This window comes from Ambystoma mexicanum, chromosome 1p (assembly GCF_040938575.1).
Source record: "Ambystoma mexicanum isolate Mex_15411 chromosome 1p, UKY_AmexF1_1, whole genome shotgun sequence".
NCBI lineage: Eukaryota > Metazoa > Chordata > Amphibia > Caudata > Ambystomatidae > Ambystoma > Ambystoma mexicanum.
This window is the reverse complement of record NC_090921.1, coordinates 357,954,611-357,973,497: the sequence shown is the minus strand read 5'-3', so window position 1 is coordinate 357,973,497 and position 18,887 is coordinate 357,954,611. Positions and strand designations below refer to the sequence as shown.

At 44.6% G+C, this 18,887-nt stretch overlaps 1 protein-coding gene across 2 annotated transcripts in view; it reads right to left on the bottom strand.

The window, feature by feature from the left end:
• The window catches only part of KCNN1 (potassium calcium-activated channel subfamily N member 1), a 742,449-nt gene that overhangs the window by 444,833 nt on the left and 278,729 nt on the right, over positions 1–18,887 (bottom strand). For both annotated transcript variants that reach the window (XM_069648788.1, XM_069648798.1), the window contains exon 2: positions 18,385–18,831. In XM_069648788.1, the coding sequence (XP_069504889.1) occupies positions 18,385–18,831 (447 nt within the window). The remainder of the gene's footprint in view (positions 1–18,384; positions 18,832–18,887) is intronic.

Sequence of the window (18,887 nt, the reverse complement as noted above, 5' to 3'; positions counted from 1 at the left end):
GTTTGTGAAATTCAGTCATTTTTCTATTGAAAAGTATTTTATTTGTCTGTGCACTGTGGTATCTCTCCCATTGACAAATCCTTTGTTCACCTGTGCATTTAAGTCATTCTTCTAGTGTAGAACAAAAGCATCCCTGGTTTGCCTGTTGATTATAGTCCTGTTCCATCTGAAAAGTCCTTTGTTTGCCTGCATAGTTAAGTAACTTTTCTGTGGAAGAATTCATTGTATGTTCCTGTATTTCCTATTTAAGAATTCCCAGTGATTGTGTAGATCCCTCACATATTTACGTATTAATTCAATGAATTCCCACATTTCTTCACAGAGTAGGGAAAGGTGGCATTCGAAACCACCTCTCCCTTTCCTGTGTCTTGCGAGTCATTATAAATATAAATTGTTCCTCAAAAAGTCATTTTAGTGAGAGCTGAAAAAAACAATTCTTCCATGTGTTCATGTTTGTGTTTAAAAACAAATTCCCATTTGCATCTGTCCTATTAAACCCAATCTGTGTACCCCTTGTGAGTAATCCCTTTGTCCAAAGCATACCTGTGAGTTGCTCCTATCATTTTCATTGAAAACCATGGTTCCTATGTGCCTTTCTCATTGCTCAAAGCTTGCCAGTCATTTTCAGCCCCAGCAAAGTTAATGTAATTTACGTTTTTGTTTTTTCCAAAAATGTCTTTTCATCCTTTAAAAAAACATTTACCTCGAGTATTCCCCTTCCTCTATCACACTGTGAGCGCAGATTTTGAATGACACTTCCTTCGTTTGTCTTTGCTTAGAGCTTGCCAGTTCTTCACAGCCCCAGAAGAAACTAGGGTGATTTGCCTTTCCGTTTTTTTCTAAATATGTCTTTTAACCTTTGAAAACTTGTTGTTTCTAGTGTATATCTCTTCCCCTACCATACCCTGATCATGGATTTTGAATTGCATTCCTTTTATTTTTTAAAATTTTCTTTCTCATGTGCTGCTTGTGTTCAAACGAGTCTGTTTTGAAGCCCTCTTTGTCTTCTAGTGTAAGCATCCCGAAGTACTCTTGTGTGCTGTCCCATAGCAGTAATATCAAATCATTGAAAACCCATTTTTCGATTGTCGCGTGGTGAGTGCTTAACCTTCATGCAATCAAGTTGAGTGAAATGTTTTGCCGTTGCTTTTCATAACACAAAATCGGTGTGGTATTATTGTATCTCTTAACCTGGTTGCTTCCAAGAAGTCTGTGCATTTGTGTTGCACCACATTGGTGGCTGCTGTCCTCTTTTTGTTCTGATTGGATATTAAAATAATAAATACATAAATCATTCATTGACAACACGCCGGCCTGATTCCTGGTCTATTGGGAAAAGGGGTGCTGGTGGAGGTTGGTTGCGAGACGTGTTGGAGGCCTCCTCAAAAATAAGTCTGTGTAATAATAAAAAGCGTTTTATTGTGCACCACCCTCATTTGCAAGGGGAGAGTTCCTCACTTGCTGGTGCTGCATAATATATCATGACAACATTTAGCGACTATTGACCCAAGGTTCAGCTTTTTCCCCATTTTCTGGGGCGCTTTGATCACTTTTTGGATAGGTACCAGGGTTCTGAAATTCTGACTTTTATGCGAATTACCCCCACAGAACCACCTTAAAATTAGCTTTCAAATGACATCTCAATGACTTTTCTCGCCCTTAAGATGATGGAGAAAATCATGAAAATGTGGTCCTATGAGCAATTCAATGGCAAAATACATGATGCATATTCTCTCTCATTAATTCCACAGCTAGTTTCACTTTAGCTCTGAGGAGTTCATTTCTTGGAACCCACTTGATACATAGTCTGTTGGGCAGCAATGTTGACCCTGTCTGCAATAAATCCTCTGGCCTTTTGTACTTTGAAAGTTAATGGGCTGCTAGTCGTAAATAGTTGGCATGCATGGGGCACACAGAGATCTCGTATTGCAGATAAGAAGCCAGGCCAGCCTGCTTTGGAACAGTCACTTGAGAACTCTGCCTAGGAACCCAAAATAAGTGCTTGTTTTGTTCGTGCTCAGAGTAATTCACATGTTGTATCTGAAGCAACGTGGTCTTTTCAATTGTGGCATGTATCCTTCATGTGAAGCCTGCTAATTGTTTTGATCACTTGGATCTTGCCATCACACACCAAGTCTTTTCCCTGATATTCTTATTTTAGAAGGGGAACATTTTATTTTTCATTTCTTGATTTAACTGCAAAATAAACCCACTTCTGGACATGTCAGTTTCAGTCCCTTGATTAGTACACAGCAATTTTGATTAATGTTGCAAACTTTAAATGAAGGGCTTCTGTATTGGAGGGTGTGCCTTTTTCACTTTAAATGTTAATGTTACTTGGCTGGAACTCTCACATGCGAGTCCCAGTTTCCCTTACTTTTCAGTTTACACAACATTTCAATGTATGTGTGACAGTTTCAGTGAAAATGCTGCCTTTATTTCTCAGCCAGCCATGTGGTGTGCCTTTCCAATCAGCACTCTGATTATACTTTTCAGCATTCTCTTAAAAGACACACACTTTCCTTAATACACTGTTCCTTGTGTCATCTTCAGCAAGACCCATATGTTCATTCACCAGGCCCTTTCACTGAATACCTGTTTTTAGACCTATTATTTTCTTTAGGGTGTCTAGCCAGTAGATTCAATGCCTCACGCAACCAAGGCCTACTTGGCCTATCAGTTCTTGTCATTTGAGGCTGTCATTTAACCTCACAACCAAGCTGAAGCAACAACGTTTGGTTTTGTTAATGCTTGTTTTGATCACGGGTATTCAGTACATGGAGGCAATGAGGGCAGATGTCCTCTCTGTTTATTAACAACAGCAGCAGAAACCCCCCTTTGCCTCACTAGAACTGTTTGCATTATATGGTTTGTGGCTATCCACCTGCAGTGAAACTGTGGTATCAATGTTGCTGGCGATCAAATGCCATTTTACTTTAAAGTAATTTACAAGGCTGGGAGGAGAGCTCAGGGGGAACACATTTGTCTTGGAAGCAAGACAATGCAAAGCAACTCAGGTTCAAATCCTGGGTCCATGCTTAGACACTAGTCTCTGGATCCCGGTCCTGCCCTTAGAGACTGGTCTCTGATATTAAGTGCGTTATAAAAGACTAATTAATGAATTACCAGTACTGCATTGCTGGTAATGCAGTAACATTGGCCAATATCAGGGGATAGACACTCAATGTTGAATTCTTTGAAAGGTGAAGGATGAGTTGTGAGTGAGGCATAGTGCTTGAAAAGTAGCACAGCTGTTTGTGACCGCTGCTGGTATTTGTGTGTGACCTGCATATCACTTTGCCGCTTTCATTCATTGTGGAACGGACTCAGCACCCCTTTTTTTCTCAACAAGTGCAGACGTGTGTATTTGAACGTCTTTCTAGACTGTACCTATTGCCCAGTTGGTTTATCGGGGTACTTTGTGCATTACAAGTCAGATGTATGGAAAGCATTTTTAGTTTGTTCGCTCAAAGACAAATTCACAAAAAAAATGTATGTTAAGTGGTGCGCTGTGGTAATACCTCTTTTATATTTAAGTCTTGTAAATTGATTCTAAAACTGAATATGGAACAGAAGAATATTTATTTATCTGCTATCTAAATTGGCAAATGCTGGCACCGGACAACCAACGCTCAAATAATAGCTTCCCACTTGACACATAATGTGATCCTGAATGAATAATGTCACCTCACTGTAGCTTATTTTCCTAAACTATGAAAATTGCGATAACCCTGCAGTTATGCAGTTCTGGGTGTGTGATAGACAAGTCTCACTCATACGTGATTTATCAGCACATAGTGATCCTCAAGATATTATTATAACTATTTTTATAATGCACACCATAAGCTGAATTAACTATTTGCCCACTCCTGGAAACATTACTTCTGAGTCACAGTTCCCTCAGAGACAAGTGAGATAAATGATATGATTACAGTGCTTAAGGGCATATGTATTCTAAATGCATGTACGACTAGACTCAAAATCTACTCCTTTGTGTTGGTGTCTGATTTCTGCAGACATCCCTGGTCTTATGACACACCCAGATTGCTTTCATTTTCATTCACTGTTCTCAGCAACTTCACTGCGAGAGTGAAGTGGTGCACCTGATCACAGCGCTTCACACTATGCAAAGCATAATAGCATTAAAGGGATCTATGTGATCACTGTGACCCTCAAAATGGCGACGGCCGAAAATGCCGACTTTTTTTGGTTTTACTTTTGAAACCCCTTTATACCACATATATATGCGGGGGGAGACCGCCCTGCATCCCTCCCATATTATTATTATATCCTATACCCCCCACATATATATGTGGTGTAAGGTCATTGAGGTGACATTTTTGGCCATTACTCCATTAAAGCACAATTGTTCCAACAATTATGCGCCGCAGGGAAAGCACATCTAATGAGGAGTATCAGAGAAAATAGTGGCACAATGGATAACACACCTTTAGTGCTCACCCAATCAGGAGGCTTGGAACGTGGGCTGTATTTACTGGTACAAGCCTGCTAGTGCATGCTGTGAGAGCTGTGCACCACATCCGGTCATTTAAAAACGTGGGTGCCCAAAAATGTTTTAAAACTTACCTTAGGCATCTTGAACAACGCTCCTCGTGGCTGCAATCTGTTTTTGGTGTTGCCTATGTCAACATAGTCTACACAGAAAGTGGGCACTAGCCAAGAGCCTCAGCATTGCAGATGCATAAGTCAAATAAAATTTTACATTTAAAGAAAAAAATTGATTAAGCTCCTGCATTCTCATATCCCGGATGGTCATGGGGTTATTTTCTGGGACTTCGCTCGGGCCCTTAACTTGAGCAGTACACCAGTTCGGGCTAGGGTAAGCCCGACCACGGCGGTCAATCACAACTCAACACATTTTTATATCTAAACTCGTCCACGCATTCACAGTGATAATTAGAGCTTTGTATTCACAAGACTGGGCAAAGTAACTCTTGTCTAGGAGAAAACCGCATCAGTGAACCAGGTACTGTACAGTAGAGACACCAGGGCAGAGTGTCACTTTTGCACTACAAAAAGTCAATGTTTCACAATTAACATCATTCCAGTTTTGTTAGGGGGATACCTCGTAGGCCGCAATGTTGTTTGCAAGGGAAACAAAGGTGCCGTCCAACCATCAGAAGCGCCTCTTTCGTTTCTGTGCAAAAAGTGATGTTGCTGCAAAGGGTATTCTGCGCTACTACTTGCAGTCTATGCGCGACACAAATCACCACCTTCGTCACTGAAGGATTGGAATATGACTCTATACTGAGTACTGCCTTTAAATCCTATAGCTTATGTTTGCAGTATCTTCTGAAAAAAGTTGCTGAAAATGTCGAAACGGACTCCTTATTTTAAATAATGTCTTGGGGCGAGCACCCATATCCGCAATCTAGGAAGGAAACAGGCCTCCTCGCTTTGTTCCGCCACTTGTTCATTTATAGAGGGCGGTGTATGTGCTTACAGAAAATCAGAAGTTGCCCCTCACGTTTCTAATTGTCCCATCTCTAAAATATACCTTCGGAATGTGGAGGCATTCCCGAGCACCAAATCCAAGATGGTGGAACCATAGGCGTAGGTGGAGTTACAGGTGCCTGGTGGACTGCAATGTTCCCTCCAAGCAGGGGGTACACTTTTGGTTTTCCCGGTGGTCCCATTGTCACGTATAGGGACTTTCATGCAATTGGCCTTTCCTGGGGGGTCTGGGCCCTGGAGCACCCACGTACTCGGCACCCCTGCCTCCAGACCATTGCAGTTACGCTGTGTTTATCATGACCACATATTAGCGACATGTGCTGGTGGGTGGAGCGGGAGGGGGTTGGGGAATCACAGCTGGGCAGCCAACTGCGGGGTGGAATTGAGCCTGAATGTCATTTCACGAGCGGTGAAAGGGCCTGAGTGTGCCGCAGGGAATGGAAACGACACCGCGCAAAATCCACACAATAAATCCCATTAGGCGCACGGTGGACCTCTCCGACATCACGGCTCTGGGGAGCCGTTCCTCCATCCGCCAGAATCTCAGCAGATCAACGCATGATAGATTCCCACGCTCGCGTCCTTTGCAATATGAATGGAGGTCTGTGCTTAATGAAAAAGGGGTGAGGGCTCTAGCTCCCACAACCAGCAAACACACCATCACCCGCTTTGCATATGTCTCTCCGGCTCAGAGCTGAAACCCAAAAAGAAAGGTGGCGGAGGAGGGACTGCAAAATGGGCCTCATGACGTGCTTGGTCTTAATACTGTGATGTTATTTCACGTGGAATTACCGCCAAACTCATTTACCATTACAGTCAAGAATCAGTCCAGCAAAATAACCTCTTATTACGATCGATGATAAGGTGGTGTTCATCCACATTTTTTAGAGTCGCTAGGACCCCGTGGTGATTTTTGCAGATACACCACGAGCTGTAATTCCACCACAGTAAATCCGATGATTTTTGGAAGTAAGGTGAAACTCCAGCTATATGCGAGAGTCAAATGATCCATTTCACCTCCAAACTCGGATGTCGGTGGTTAGGGAAAGTTGTGCGAATTCTGTTGTTCTATTTTTACTGCCAATGTTTTCCGCATTCTGCCAAATTTGTAATGAGGGCCAATATGCAATTTACCTCCCCTTTGAAAGACAGATGGCCCTGAACAGAGGGGTCCCCATTAGAGGTGCAAAATACTCCCCTTTTCCAGCACTATCCCCAAATTATGTTACTTTACTTGGGCTTTGTGTAGCTCACCGCTGCCATTTAAACAACCTCGTGGCGCTGCATGATGTCTTTCATACTCGGCAGTGCAAGTTACTCCCATGCACAGATCCAGTGAAGCGAAGCCTGCTAGCATTCTATTTATCAGCACAAACATAATACATTTAAAGGGCCTTTTTATGGTACTTTCTTTTCTTTACAGGGGAACTAGTCGTGCCCCCCATGTCTTTAATTATTTTCCCCCCTTTATGATTTTCATTCTCTTTATTGACCAAAAAGAACATTTAAAAACCTTTACACTTGTACTGATAAATGTACGTGCTGATGCCTTTGCAACGTTTAATGACATGTCAGTGGTGTGGCGGGCAGAGCTCTCAGGTTTCCCCTTGCCATGCGTGAGAAGACCCTGTTTTTTTTGCTAGAATTCTGGGTCTTGTGTTTTTTCGTCTTTCGCATTTTAAATGTAGGAAAACTACAAATCCTGCAATTATCAGAAAGAAACAGGACTGGATGACTGTCTCACGCATGGCAAGGCGGCTCTTTGGAGGCTGAACATCCAGGAGTGTCTTCATTTCTAAATCCGTTGTAACCACGGGTCTGCATCTGGGTGGCGCCATAGTCGCTCCTACACCGGCTTCTGTGCCATAGAGTAAAACTGCTGTGTCACTCTTTTCCAACGTTGCCACTTGTGAGAGACTGGTAGCTATACCCGGCAATACCTGCAACAGCGTTCATTGCCCTTTGCTCGCCATGATGACGCAGGTCACCTGGGCCCCTCCTTGCCAGCGGACGCTGCAGGTCACGTGTCTGTATGGAACGCCGTGTGGAAGCGTGACTTTGAGGCTGTGCGGTTTGTGTCTGCCGACAGTCATGGCTAGCTGCCGCCACTCTTTAGCACAGGCTGTTCTTTTGCAATTTGATTTAAAGTGACTGAAGCGCAGAGGCAAGCACCCAAGCACTCACAGAAAGACTGCAATCATCGCGAGAATTACTAAATGGAGGCATTTATCTTGTTTCCTGGACGCCATGAAATTTTCGATTTTAGGAATCCTTTCTGGAAGAAGGTACCACATCCTGGCTGCCAAACGAACAAAAGGTTAGCTACAATCGCTCACCGGCCTTATCGTCAGCATCGAGAGGTTCAACGGATTGCCTGATTTAGGGATCTCGGTGACTAATAGCGCTGCAGGCCGCGCTTCCCTGCATGAAGGAGCGGTTCCAAGCATAGGTCTGCGGGCCAGAGACAGCATCTTATATATTATCCAGGCCGGCGTCGAAAGCCAATCTCACCGCCAGACAGCTGTGGAGAGGGTGCCCTTCTGAGGTGTTATTGACAATCGTGGCTGCCCAGTTTTGTAATGATTGCACCTCTTAAGAGGGGATTTTGAGGGGTTCCTCCATTTGATTTGTGCTATTTTCAATAGCTGACCTTTTCACATTCTCATAGGACACTGGATTCCGAGTCTCGTCGTCTATTCTCCTGGTTACAAGCTTGCCCAAGATAGCAAGGTGCCGGGGAAACTACAGGTAGGTGGCGGACTGGCCTAAAGAGAGTTCTGGAGAGTTTGCAGGGGGCCTCTACACCATGGATCAGTTTTGTGCCGGTATCCTGGGTTGCTCCTGTTCTAAGCATCTTGCCCAATCATCATACCCCATGCTTTCCATCTCTCATCATCCCCATGTCCGTCTGAAGCAAGCAATGTGTTATGAAGCATTCTCATGAACAGCAAACGTTTAATGTTTGTTTTGTTGATCTGCTTTTCAATCACTATTACGGGCACCCCTCACCCCTACTTATAGGGCTTCTTCTGTCTCGCTCCGTTTGCTTGCACGCTGGAGCTACGCTGAAATACATTTCCTGGGCCTCCTTTGGTTCCTGCTCCTTCACTGCTCAGACTGGTTGTGTTAAAGAGCTGAGACTAGATTCCTTAAAGATCTAGGGACCCATGCATGGAATTTGTTTGCACGCTTCAAAGTGCCGTTGCACTGCCGACACAAACCCTGATTCATGGAGCTTTGCAAAGTGTATTTATGCATGGAAAAGTCAGTGCAATGTTCATTTTGTACTGCAAAAATGACTTTGGAAGCGTGCAAAAAATTCCATGAATCTGGCCCATAGACTTTGCGTGATTTTGATCATTTTGATTTTTACAATTCCTGCTGCTTTTCCTCCCACTTTATCTATAACTCAGGCCAGGCCCATGGAGGTAGCAATCCTTCCCCCCGACCCTTCATTTTGGTTTAATTTGTCTGGGAACTCTACAATCTATTTTAAACTGTATTATAATTATACTAACACACTCCATGTTGGGTAACATTTCATTAGAGAATTAATAAACTCAGCATAAGAACCAAACATACAATAAGAGCATCCCTCTGTCGCCCTTAAATGAATGCAATTTGTAGTAAAAAAAATATGGGAACCTGGACTTCGGGAAAAAATCAGAATCTTTTAGCAACTCTGTGTAAACAGGATGGATGTGATTTTTGGATGCTGAAAGTTATGAGGCACTAGTTAAAGCCGATACACAAGAGAACTATAAGTAAACGAAGGGTAGCCGCCGCATTATACGCCAACGTAGTGCTGGCTCTCTCTTTCTGCGCTCTCTGTCTCACTCTTTCTCTCGCTCGATTTCTATGGGGGTGAGAGTAGCGTTATCATGTGCGCTTTGTCAAGAGCCCCAGCCATTGCTGACAGCTGCCCCATCAGAAGTGGAAAAAAACAGATATCGGGGGGGAGGGACGCAGTGAGGCAGGCTGTGCTGTTTGCAAAAGCAGTTATTTAAGAACATACAAAAATGGCAAATAGTTTACATGTGCAAATTGCCTCTTTTTAGAATGTTCCAATATTCATGTCTACTTATCTATTCCAGCACATGTTGTAGTCATTATAGCGTTGCAATTGCAAAGCACATCATTAAAACCTTCAGCAACCAAATACATTGGGCCTCATTACGACCCAGGCGGTAAGGGGTTTACGGCAGCGTAAACAGTGCCGACACTTACCGCCTGATTCCGAGGTCCCTTAGCGCCATGGCGGATTTAACACCTGCTTTTAGCAGGTGTTAAAATCCATGGCGCTAAGGGACCATGGAGTTAATTACGCCACCGTGATTTACGGTGGCGTAATTAACGCCTTCCCCACTCCCATTATGCCCTATGGGGCAAAAATGGGAATGGGGAAGGGTAAATGGGGATTGGGGACTTACCGCCCAGCCAAGGTCGGAATGGGGCGGTAAGTCCGCCAACCACCATGGCGTAAACGTAGTTTACGCCATGTTGGTAAAGTCACGGCCCAGGCGGTAACTTACCGCCTGGGTCGTAATGAGGCCCATTATTTCTGATAGCAGGTCATCATTCCAGTATGGACAGTCTGGTATGATATGATAGGTTATTTATAACGCGCTTAATACCCAGAGGTTTCTAAGCGCGGACCGGGGGATCAAACCGATGTTGCTGCGTGTCGTCTTGCTTCCAAGGCGAGCACGTTGCCCTTGAGCTATCCTCCCGAGTCAATACACTCCTATTGTGCTCTTGTGAAACACCCTTATCAGAAAGGCAGAGGTGGCAAACAACCCCAGTCCCTGGAGGCTTTGTGTTATTATCAAAGATCATTTCGGGAACATAAGCATGACCAGAGATTTTGATATTTGACAATCTGTCTTTTATTAAAGCGTTGTGCACTTTAATCATAAAGTGCATAAAGCACGCGGGGCTCTGTGATCATTTCATTTTTCACAACCCTCACTGAATCATGGAAGTGTTTGTAACATTGAGCACATGTGCAGATTGGGAGGATTCGGCTTTGAGGACAGAAGGGCTGTGAAATGAGTCACTCCACTGTTGTCCAAGTGCTGTCCAGAGATAATGTTGGAGGATTATTCATACAGGATCTGAGGAAGGCATTGAAGGATTCCTTTGATATATTGCTTGAACAAAGGTGTGTGCTGAAATGTGTGATAGAGCCTCAGCCGATAGTTCCTGGTTTTGCATTAAAGTGTTGGAGAAAGCCCACTAGATCTGCTACTGGGGGAACCTCACACACGGACATTCCGGGAAGGAATCTTGGCCAAGGTCATAAGAGCGACAGATATTGATTTCCCTTCTTCTGGATCCTGTAGTGATCTTATTGCCAGGAAGGGCTGAGATCCTCTATGGATAAGCGTGCTATGCACATGTGGGTTGTGGCAAGCATTGCGTAGACATGGAAAAAGGATGATGCACCATCAAATTTGCCAAGTTGGATTGTATTATGGGATACGTACGGAAAGGAAAAGATTACACGTGGGGACGCTCCTGAGATTTTGTCGATGACAATGTAAGGGTGGGAACATATCACTCGTGCTGGGACTAGGCAAGCGTGCATTGACGAGAGCCAAAATGGAGGCACAGCTTAAAGTAAATCAACCTGAGCCCAGGTGAAATCTCTGGAGGCCTGATGTAGAGTCCGCCTCAGCATGCTGCTGCCTTCTGCAGCTATTGGCAAGCACATTGCCTACATGAAAATGACCACATGACCACATGTTCTTATCTGGTTACTGCCACGCTCACACAAGGGGCATTTATGTTCACCTTTGCAATGCTTTATTGGAATGTTTTTTGTGATTGGTTGTATTTTTTAATTTATGTTAGGAATAACAATAATAATCTTAAAAAATTATAGATTCCAGAGGAATATTTGTATTTATTTGTATTTATTGTTTTATATATACTCTGTTAATGTTATGTTATGTTAATTATATTTATACAGCGCACAACCGCCCATGGGCATCTTGGCGCTAAATGAGCGGAAGGACAGTGGCAGAAACAGAGGCCTTAAAATAACAGTGTTTTCAGCGAGCGACGAAAAGTGAGATGGTCAGTAGTGGTTCGAAGCGGGAGCGGTAGTTTGTTCCAGGACCTCACAGCCGTTACAGAGACAGCACATCCTTCTATCTGGGACATTCCGACCCGGGGGACCAATAGGAAGAAGGCTGACTGGTATCAGAGGGAGCGAGTGGGGACATACTGAGGAAACTTGTCCTGGAGATATTCCGCTCCCTCCTTGTAGAAGGCACGGTGGATGATGCACATTGATTTGAACAATATCCGCTTCTCCACTGGAAGCCAGTGGAGCTGTCTAAGCGCAGGGGACATGTGAGCCCGTGGGGGAGGATGTAATATTGCTCTCGCGGCGGCATTCTGCAGCAGTTGGAGTCTTTTTTATCAAATGCATGGTTTGGCGGAGATAAAGCGAGTTGCAGTAGTCTGCCTTACTAAGAACCAGTGCAGCAACTACTGGAGCATGAAATTGATCAGGAATGAAAGGAAGAACCTTCCTCAAAATACAGAGTTTAAAGTGGCCAGATTTGCTGACTGCCGCGACCTGTTCAGCCATCGATAGAGAGGATGCTAGCTTAACCCCCACATTTTTCACTGTGGCAGATGGAAGAGGAAACAGGCCAAGAGAAGTGGGCCAATAATCAGGTGTCCAAAAGGAGAAGGGACAAGTGATACCCACTGCCAAGACCTCAGTCTTGTTCCCATCCAGATTAAAAGAGTTCAGTGCCATTCATGCACCTAAGTCCTCCAGACATTTCCTAAGCCGAGACGCAATGTCTGTACGAGTGCGGTCCAAATGGACCAGCAGCTGTGTTTCATTGGTGTAGGACTAGAATCTGAATCCATGAGAACGGATCAGAAGGAGGAGGCATCTGATACAAAGATTTAATAAAATGGGTGAAAGAGCTGATCCCTGAAGGACCCCACAAGTAAGGAGTACCGGGTCAGAGCAAAAAGCAGGGAGAGAGACAGATTGGGAGCGCCAAGAAGGCCAAGAACCAGTTTAGGACTAGGCCGAATATCCCAGCATCTGACAACCGGGAGATGAAGGTGGTGTGATCATCCATACTGCGGATAGATCTAACAGAAGTATCGCACCCACTCCACCCTTGTGCACCAGGCGGGCCAGATCGTCTAATACGGAATTCAGGACCCACTCAGTTCCTCTCCCTGGCTGAAATCCAGATTGAAAGGCGTCAAAACACCCAGATGATTCCAAGTAAGATGAGAGAAGTCGAGAAACAAGGGCCTCCATGACTTTCATCAAAAAAGGGAGAAGGGAAATGGGGCGAAAGTTTTCAAGCAGCCCCAGGGCCACCAAAGGTTTTTTCAACATGGGTAACACCAGAGCATGTTTCAACGGAATGGGGATAAATCCATCTAGAAATGAGGCATTAATAGCCGTAGTTAAGTGAGAAATAACTTTCAAGATGTCATTGAGCAGGCTAAGTGGAATATCATCAGCCGCAGAGGCAGATTTAGGGCGCAGAATAGCCCCAAGTATATCAGAGTCACAAAACAAGGGAAAAGAGGACCAAGTGCAATTAGACAGAGCAGTTTTGTGCACGGTCGAGGCAGATGATGAAAGACTAGCCATCGCTCTGATATCATTGCGAATTGTTAAGATGAGCAAAACCAAATGTTAATATGTAGTTTAATGCAGTGAAAGGTATTCATAGCTATCGCTTTTAGGAGTCTGCAACCTGTGCCTCTGCAGGCCTTTTAGACTATAGGGCTCATTACGGTATCAGGGCAGTAGATCTGCTATGATACTGACAAACTGAAATACCAATACCAGTACTCGGTCTGGTGGTATTACAGCCAGATTACTAAGAGTGCTGTTGTAAAGTCCTATTGGACTCCATGGGGGATTTTGTTGGTATTAACATCACTGGTAATACTGGTGCTGGTAATACCAGAGATTATTGCCGGTAAGGTGCGTGATTTACCTCCAGCTCTTAGGTAATACGGGCATCTCACTGGCAAACTTGGAGTTGACTGCTGCAGAAACGTGCTGTTATACATTCATACTAGCATGTTAATTACACACCACCCACCATGCAATAAGCCCCCATGACTCCAATGATCTCTCATCATTGATTATGCTGGACAGAGCTGATGGAAAATGTAGTCAAAACATATGGAGAGCCAAAGGTTGCCGATCCCTTGCCTAAAAGGTAGATCTCCACTGTAAGCGTTACCTTGGAGTTGCAGCCGTATTGTGAAAAAACTTTGAACAAAGAAATCAAAGGCACTCTGGGTTTTCTGCACTTGCAGTAGAAGCAGCCTAGACACCTCTCCAGCTGACTTGAACCTATTCTACAATCAGTGCAAACACAGCATTGTATTATGTATTTGTAATAATATTTTACAGTTTGTCCTGGTGAAGGTTCTTAAGCAAAGTAAACTGAAACATTGTCAACATGATTGGTAAACAAGCTATGTAGATAATTCCATCATAATGGATACTACTGCCAAAGATATAATAGGTTTCACACAACGACAACTATGCCCCTAACTCTTGACACTGACTCCCAGAGAAAAAAAGAGATGAGTCTGTTTATGACATAAATATAAATTGGTTGTGCAGTTGTTGATCTGTAATTTTGTCACTGTACTGGAGGGGGACGTGTCAATGCCCCTATAATATTGAAGCCTGAAAAAAGAGAAGGCAAATACTCCACCATATGAACAAAAGAGTAAGGATTCTAAACCCACAGAGGTGCAGTTACTACATCCTTCCAACATAGAAGTAACATCATATCATGAACACGGATCATAATCAAGTCACATGAGCGACAGCACCAGCAATACCATTGTTACCTGCACAGGGGTGCAGAAAGGATATAACCAGCAATACGAACTCTACAGAGGGTGACCAGTGAGCAAGGAAATGTACCTGTCCGAGGAGCCCATGCGAGACATCACCTGTCATAACATCTTTACTGTTATCAGGGATCCCTACTCCTGTCTCAGGTATGCACGAGAGACCGCACCAGTGTCTTCATCAGTAGAGACCTTTCAGCAGAGCCTCTCTACCGGCTGCCCTGTCTCAAGATCCCTGAGGGACATCATCAGCTGTAACACCTCCACATGGTTACCTCTTCAAAGGACTACATCCAAAAGATGTTGATTCCCATTTATATTAATGCATCACTCTCAACTGGACTTCCAATGGCCAACCCCTTTTGAAAAGTAACCATTTTTTTTAAATAAAAGAACATGCTTTATTCTAAACAGTGGGTTCTCCAGACACCCCTTTTCCTCTCTCCTTTGCTGCCCCTTTTCCTAGTTTTCACACCTAGTTTCCAGTTGTATTTCTATTATGACAATGTTTCCTTGCAATTTCCTTAACCACTTTTCCTTTCCCTATTCCATTTGGTAACAATGTAAATGGAAAAATGGTTACATGTCTTTATAACGAAACATTTTATAAAGAATGCACTTGTAACGAAACTTTTATTACGAAAAATATAACACTTTTTTAGGGGGGCCCCACAAACCCCCGTTTCCCACCCCTAAAAACCTGCCGCAAGGGTTTCCCCACAAGATGTAACCCCTTACCCAACCCCCACATATATTTTCGTTGTATAAGATTCGAAATAGGTGCATTCTTCATAACATTTTCCTTATAAAGACTGTATACTGGAAAAACGACCTCAATCCTTGTGCTATCCGCTCGAAATGTTGAGTGGGTTGACGCGGTGAATCCTGTGCTTGAGACGCTCCCCTAACGTCTCTCAACCATTGGCAAGTTATAAGAATTGTCGTGGTCTCTAACAGCACCTTCCAAAAGATTTGGAGATATACACTGATCTAATGTAAGCCCTTGATAGTTCTACTAAGACATGTTTCTTTACAATATATATTAGAAATTAAATAATCATTAGAAATCAGACAACAGTAACAATTTACTAAGAAATTATAGGTGTAATGCATATTCCATCTTCTAGTTGTTGAGCGTACACATGTTTCGAGCTTAGCTCTTCTTCAGTGCTCTTGTGCAATACCTATTCCCTTATGATCCAATACGTTTGCTTTGCATATTCAATGAATTCACAATGATGTGGATATCTTGTTAACTGGAAACCACCATATTCAGTGATTCTACGATAATTCTATGATGTCACAACTGCAGCTTGTATTAAAGCGAGGAGGGTAGAGCGTAGTTCATTGCACGTTAATCATGCATGATAACACAGATAATTGTGGTCTGCTTAATTGAGGAGAACACCATCCCGGATCAGAAGCGCAAAGCCTTTTGGCATTTGGTGTGGACTGTTGTTCCATAGAAATGTGTTTGCCAAGCTGATTTCTGGCAGGTCAACTGTGAGTTATCTCACTTTACGTGATCTCTTTTGGGCGTCCATTTTTCAAACTACTACTCATTATTTATCGCAACAGCCAATGAGGGACCTCGGCACCAAGAACACATCTGTTGATCCGAAAGCCCCACTAGTACAACTACTTAATCAAGGACTAAGCCCTGAGTTGGGGGGCATTACTGCTTGGTAATGACCCGGGTCCCAATTGAAAGGCCAGAGCGAAGTACGGGCCTTAATGCAGGACTAGGCACCTTTACCTCATGGTAATGGCCGGTACTGACTGGCTTGTCGCTATTGGCACCCCATGTTGCTTGAGTCGCTAATACGTTTTTAAAAGTCATAAAATGATGTGGCAGCATGGTACAGGTGAGTCTGGAGTTGTGGTGGGTGCGGTGTTGCGGCGCTGGGTTGTGGCAAGGGATGTGGGTGGGTGTAGCAGGGGCATGAAGGTTTAGAAGACAAGGCCGTTAGGAGCACGGGAAGCAAAATGGTGGCATCTGGGAGTCTGTTGGGGCAAAGGAAACCATGAGGCCCCTGACTGGCTGGGATGCCAGTTGACATCATAAGGGAGGTGCTAATCGCAAAAACACAACCATTCTATGAGTTTATAAAGGGCACCGCCAGCAATGACGGGTTCCCCAAAGGACATTCCGCAACCTAATGTAACCGTCACAGGGGTGCAACTGGGACCTCATCAGTCTCAAGGCTCTGCAGGGGGTATCATCAGTGACATAAATGATGAGCTTGCTCATCAGCCTATAAATAAGAGCCGCCACTAGGGCATGGGATATGCCCAAAACATAAACTACTAGCTGTCCCAGGAGTCCATAAATACCAGCCATCTCTTGGGCATGGGCTATTCCCAAACATAAATCCGGACCCACATCAATGGTCTATAAATAATGGCCATCCTCTGGAGACGTGTCATTGCCAAACATAACTTATAATCCATCTGAAAAGCCTATGAATATGGGCCAAGGCCCGGGGACGCATCCATAGGCGGCATCCGTGGTGGGAAGTGCTGCACACAGTCTACAGAGCAGGGCTGCACGTATTCATCAGCGGAGTATTAATGTCGCCAGGCTGGACGGATCCATGGATCACTGCCAACCACAGGCAAGATGAACGATAATCTAAAAAGATCTTCATGAGCTAATGGAAGGAAAGAGCATGAACTAACAATGATTGCCCGCAGACCACCATAAATAGGATCTGACACAACCGAAAGCACGACGCATGTCGCAGAATCCCCTGCGCCACGGCTGGATGTTCAGGCATGGTAAGTCAAGAAGGGGGCGCGTTCCGCGCGATGCCATGCAGATCGAGAGCACCGCCAAGCACACGGCGAGCAAAATGCTGTGTGATGGCACATGCACGACAAGAGCAGACACGAGCTGAGGACCACAGATCAGTGTTCTTGTCTTCATATAGATGTGTATGGACTTTACAAGACTGCGCTAAACAGCGCTCAGCCTTTCCCCGCCTTCTCCTAGTCTGAATTCCTTGTGAACCCTTCTTTCAACCTTGCCTCCCCTGGATAACAGGCGGGCCTTTGTAAGCAGGTGGATCCAGCTGTGGAATAGCCGACACCACTGATTGATGCCAGTGAAGGCTATGAAGTCCCCAAACAATATCCGCCTCCCCTCCACCACCAATCGCCAGCAAGTCTAGGAGTCACCATGACTACTGCATCACAGCTTCAATCGCACCATTTGAAAGAGCTCTTAAAGTGGTAGATATTTTATATTATGTTACATGCGATTTGTAAAGCGCACCTGCTGCCATTTTTTAACAATATACCCTTGCACTTTTAAGGAAACTGAATTAAGAACGAAATAGGATTCTGAGGTAGAGATTTTCCTGGGCACAGGCACAATGGCATACGGTAAAGCATATATCCCATTTCAAAGAATATGCTTCCTGGTGCGCTAAGTATATGCATACCCAGGCACTAGGAAACCTTTGGGATGAAGATAGAGGAATGCAGGCCCTGCTGGACAAGGAAAGGGATATTTCAACAGAGAGGGTTTACAACATACAGCTCTCACTATTATGGAGAATTAGAAGGTCTCTGGCTCTACCCCCACGTCAACCGCACTGAATCCAACCGCCCCAAATTGGCCCCACCGCTCTTCCCTTCAAGCATAACCTCCTCAAGCCTATGATGGAGGTACTGTACATTGAGCAGAGCACTGTTTAGGTGTAGGAGATCACACAGTTCAGAGAATGATAGAGGTGATTGGTTCTGCTTTCCACAAACTACACTATGCTATTGCTACTTTGTTGGTCATTACGGGGGCTCAAGCCAGCCATATCACGGAGAGCCCCTTGTCCAGGCAGTAAAACGGGGAGGTGGTCTAAGTGGACAGTGCAAGACACTTGACCTGAGACCGTGAAGCATGTAACATGGCAACACACACTCCTGGTGGCCCCATCAGAGAAAGGAAGACAACACAACAAATAAACACATGAAGTTTCTTCCAGGATTTCATACATTTCACATATGGTTTTCACCTCCATAAACCTCTGACCCCAGACCTACCTTAGTGTAGACTCCCCAAGAGAGCTCCGTTTCGGTCACCATGACCACAATCCCAAACATCCCAAAGATCAACGCATAGTCGCTTAGTCTCTTCCTCTTTTCAAACAGGGCCCTTCGGTGACCCAGCTTGTACCCCACGTTCTGGTTCTTCTTCTGGTTCCGAGCACGCTCTGCCTCCTCCTCCTCGTCCAGGCCGGTGTCCGGGAGCTTGACTTGGTCGTTTTTGGAGACCACAACCTCCAAGCCCGAGCTGTTGAGGGTCTGCAAGGGCTGGGTTTCGGAGTCGAGCTCATGAAGGTTCCTGCGGGAGGCGCTCAGGCTGCTGAGGGGTCTCACCACTCCTCCGTTGTACTTGCAACTGTTCATGGCTATCTCAGTGAAGGGGTTGGGCTCGCTGAACGTGCTCTTGGATCCAGCATGACTCAGCGTCTGAAGGTCAGCATTTACCTGCAAGAAGAGGAAACAGAGGGACACCAATATTAATCAGTAATCAGCGCGTCTGC